This window comes from Pediculus humanus, genomic scaffold (genome assembly GCF_000006295.1).
Source record: "Pediculus humanus corporis 1103172107677 genomic scaffold, whole genome shotgun sequence".
NCBI classification, from domain to species: Eukaryota; Metazoa; Arthropoda; class Insecta; order Psocodea; family Pediculidae; genus Pediculus; species Pediculus humanus.
The window spans coordinates 155,460-159,853 of NW_002987286.1; the positions used below are offsets into that span (position 1 = coordinate 155,460).

The 4,394-nt window shown below is 24.6% G+C and overlaps 2 protein-coding genes across 2 annotated transcripts in view; both read left to right on the forward strand.

Annotated features, from left to right (window-relative positions):
• Nucleotides 1–1,853: 1,853 nt before the first annotated feature.
• Phum_PHUM293950 (uncharacterized protein) lies at nucleotides 1,854–2,249 on the forward strand (the record flags this gene model as incomplete). Its single annotated transcript, XM_002427038.1, has 2 exons — nucleotides 1,854–2,015; nucleotides 2,169–2,249. The coding sequence occupies 2 exons, from the start codon at nucleotides 1,854–1,856 to the stop codon at nucleotides 2,247–2,249; spliced, it is 243 nt and encodes an 80-aa protein (XP_002427083.1).
• Nucleotides 2,250–3,787: 1,538 nt separating this feature from the next.
• Nucleotides 3,788–4,394, forward strand: part of Phum_PHUM293960 (triadin, putative) — a gene marked incomplete at both ends in the record, with an annotated part of 4,358 nt that continues 3,751 nt past the window's right edge. Inside the window, 2 exons of the mRNA XM_002427039.1 lie at nucleotides 3,788–3,921; nucleotides 4,009–4,109. Coding sequence (XP_002427084.1) covers nucleotides 3,788–3,921; nucleotides 4,009–4,109 — 235 coding nt within the window. The remainder of the gene's footprint in view (nucleotides 3,922–4,008; nucleotides 4,110–4,394) is intronic.

Below are 4,394 nucleotides of genomic sequence, written 5' to 3' on the forward strand. Positions count from 1 at the left end.
GCCTTTGCAAAATTTGGTAAGTTTTTTTTTTTTTTTAGTAAAACTTTTAGTATTATTATTTATTTATTTATTCATTTCCGGCTCTGAGGTTTTTTTTTTATTTTTTTTATTTTATTGTTGGAAGGGAAATTGAATATGCTCAAGATAAATAATTAATCAATCAATCAATCATTTCGTGATCAATATGAGTAACGTAATTTTTTTTTTTTTTTTCTTCTTTACAAAATTAAATTCAAAATTAAACACGGTTTTTAAAAACGTTCGAATCCTGATTAAAAAAAAAAAAAGAGGGGGAGGAAAGGGAGATGGGGGAGGGAAAAACAACATAAAAAATTTTTATTTTCGTATTAGCTTTTGCATTTAATGCAGAAGAAGAAGAAGAAAAAACCATAAAAAAATAAATTTGTTTTTTGTTTTTATGTAGTTTTGGTGGTAGGCAACAACAACAACAACAACAACAAAAATTATTATTTAGCGTTTAATTGAATTTTTTTTTTTTTAATGACAAACCGATTAGTCATCCATATTTTTTTTTTTGATATTTATTGATAAATTCGATTCGAAATCGTTCTCGCGATTTATTAATTTAAACTTGAAAAATTTTATGTTTGTTCGGTCAGTACGAACAAAGAAAAGAAAAAGAAAAAAGAAAACGAATGAGGAAGTAATTATGGTTAGCAAAAGCCTTACGAAAACAAAAGGCTTAATTTCGTTTTTTATTCCTGTTGCGACAGCAGAGGGGGGGGGGAAATTTGGGTCATTGTATATTTTATTTAGGATTTTTATAAATAAGGTTGGGTGGGATGGGGTGGGGGAGGATAATTTTAAATATATGCAGCAAAGAGAAAATAACACGCACGCGATATCGATGCCTTCGAATAATAATAATAATAATAATACTACTACCGGAAAAGGTCAAAAGAGCCTTAACCTTTTCGTTCATTAAAATTTTATATTAGGGAAAAAGGAACAAAAAAAAGAAAAATTAATAATAAAGACCCCCCCCCAAAAAAAAAAAAAACGCATTTTAGTTATGCTTTCGTTACCGTACGGCACGGAACTTAAATCGGTATTTAAATTTTTTTTTCTGTTTTTCCCCCCAATTTTGAATTTGAAAATTTTGAAAAAAGGATTTTAAAACGATGATGATGAAATATTTAAGGTAAAAATTTGACAATTTCATTTTAAAAAAAATGTGATTAAGTGTTTGTTGTTGTTTGTTGTTTGTTGTCGTCGTTTGCTTAACTTGTGATTATTAAATATTAATAACCGGGGTAAGGTTTCAAAATTAGTCGTTTATATATATAATTTTCCATTTTCTTTTTTTTTTTTTTTGCAATTTATTATTATTTATTTGTTTAAAAAAAAAAAAAAAAAAAGTTTAATAAATTTTCAAATGTTTATTATTATTATTATTTTTTTTTTATTACTTCACACTAAAAATGCTGTTTAAAAAAAAAACCGTTATTTATCGACTTTTAGTCATTTACTTTATTTTTTTTTTTTTTTTATGTCATCAGTAATATGGGGAAAAAACGCGTTATGAAAATGTATAATTTTTTTTCTATTTTTTAAATCGATTTTTAGTGATTGATTGATTGATTATTTAACTTGGTGTGTTTCTTGTTAAAATCTATGTAAATTAAATGCATGTGATAATAAAAATAATAATAATAAAAAAATAAAAAGAGTTTTAATTACAAAGAAGGCAAAAAAAGGCAAAAGAAAATTTACCCCGACTTAAGGGGGAATGTAGTTTTTTCGCTTGAGGGATAAACTAACCGATTCCGTTTTTTTTTTTTTTTTTTTTTTTATTTCGATAAAAAAAACCACGTTTGTAGAAAGCGAAATCGATGGTGGATCTAACGACAAATTCTAAAAAAAAAGTGGCCGCCGTCCTTCGATCTAATTTATTTGAAACCTCAAACAATTTTGAAACTAGTCGAAGCTCAACAAATTTATACTCCGAAGGACAACAGTATCCTGTTGTTACGGGGGTTTCCGTACAAGAACTGGTAAGTCCTCCACCGAAACGTTCAAATTTTAAATAATAATGATAATGATAATGATAATTCAACCCCCCCCCCCGTTCGTATATACTTTAATCATCATTATTTCTATACGCGTCACACCACGCGTTTGCCATTTTTTAAGGATAAAAATTTAAGGTATCTTCTCGGGTGAAATTTGCTATCGTTAAATCGAATTTAGGTGTGTATAATATAAAAAGGGTGGAAAAAAGGGGTTAATCGCAGTTATTTTAATTATTATTATTATTGAAAGGGCGAATTTTTTTTTTTTTTTTTTTTGCTCCCGTTCAAAGGGTTGTTTTAATTATTGTTTTTTATTTACGCGGTAAGTACGTCACGTGAAAAATAATAATAATAATATTAATTTTATTTTCGTTATTATTTTCTTATTTATTTATTTATTTTTTAATTGTAATTTTTATTTGCATGTTATTGTTTCATCATACATCATTCATTGTTTGGTATCATTAAAAAAAAAATTTAAAAAAAAAAAAAAAAATTTGAATTCGAAACAAAAATAATAATAATAATAATAATAAAATTGTTGAAATATGAACTAACAGAAAGAAAGATATTGTAGCATGATTAATTTAAATATGAAGACTTTTGTTGGCGATTTAAAGCCGCCTAAACAACGGAAGAAGATTTGCGTGCCTTGGAGCGAAGCTTTGGTTAGTATATTAAAACTAGGATTTAAAAAATTTTCTTTTTTTTTTTCTTTCTCTCTCTCTCTCTTTCTCTTTGTCTTTCTTTCTTTCTTTATTTTCTTTCCTTTTTTTTTTTTTTTCCATTCTATGGATGTTGGAAAAGTTGTAATGAATGCAGGGATTTTCACGGGTAAATAATCTTTTTGCTTGTTTTCAGCGGTAATAAAAAAAAAAAAAAATGGTAATTTTTTTTTTTTTTATTTTCCATTGTTAAAAAAAAACGAGTATTGTTTTTAAAAAGTAATTTTTTTTTTAGTTTCAGTTATTTATTATCAGTTTTGTTGTTGTTGTTGTTGTTGTGATTAAGGGCATGCCTGTATATAAGTCACGCATCATTTACATTAATAATATTATTATTTATTTATTTTTAAAAAAAAAAAAGTGTAAAAATTATTTTTATATTACCAAAATAATTTTTTTTCTAAAAAAAAGGGGCCTAATTGTAATTTTGATTTTATTATTTTAATTTAATTTTAATAATTATTTTATTAATTTGTTTAAAAATTTAGAGTAGTATAGGCTAGAATGAAATTTTAAGTAAACAATAAATTTTTATTATTTAATTAATTTCACTTACATTAATTAATATTTTATTAATAATCCGTTTAAATATATGTAAAATATAAACAAATGGCTACAATTCACTTTTTTTTTCAAATTTATGTATCTTTTCACTTATAAAAAAAAATTTTTTTTTTTTTTTTAATAATTAAAAGCACACACAACACACGACTTTTTTTTTTTTAAACAAAATTTTTACACTTTATTTATTTATTTTTGGGGGTGTGCGTAACGTATTTGCCAAATAAAAAATAGTTTTTTTTTTTTTTTTTTTTTTCATTTACAGAAATCGAGTTTCAGTAAATTTGATCAATTATCGAAAAAAACAATTCTTCATGTGAGATCAGTAGACGCTAGCAAAGTTCAGAAACAGTTTAACGAGGTGAGGACAATTTTTTTTTTTTTTTTTTTTTTGCGTGTGTGCCGTACCTTAATGCAAACGATGAAAGTTTTTTTTTTTTTTTTTTTTTTTTTTTCGTTTAGGCCACAATGGGAGTTTCAGAAGTGACATGCAGTTGTAAAAGTTGGGGAAAACAGGTATTTCAAATGGAACAAATCAAAGCTGAGAAATCCGTCTGGCACAAAAATTGTTTTCGATGCAAAGAATGTAACAAACAATTATCGTGAGTTTTTTTTTTTTTTACATTTAAATAATTTAAGTTTTCGATTACCTTTTTTCTTATTTTTTATCGTTTTTTTTGTTACTTTAGAGTTGACACTTATAGTAGCAACGAAGGTGTTTTATATTGTAAACCTCATTTTAAAGAATTATTCAAACCCAAAGCTGTAATGGATGACGAAACCGAACCAAGTGAGTTTTCCATTATTTTTTTTTCTTTTTTTTTAACGGTAACCTAAATTACGGTTTTAAAATTGAATGAGTTAAAAAGAAACTTTAACTTGCAGTAAAAGAAAAAAAATTTTTATTAAATACTTTTTAATAATTAAAAAAAAAAAAAAAACTTTCTGATGCAAAAAAAAAAAAAAAAAATTAATGAAAATATTCTTATGCATTAGAATATTAAAATAGTAAGAAAAAAAAAAGAAAACATTCGGCCATTTTTTTTTTTTAACTTTTATTAATAAAGTTTATAAA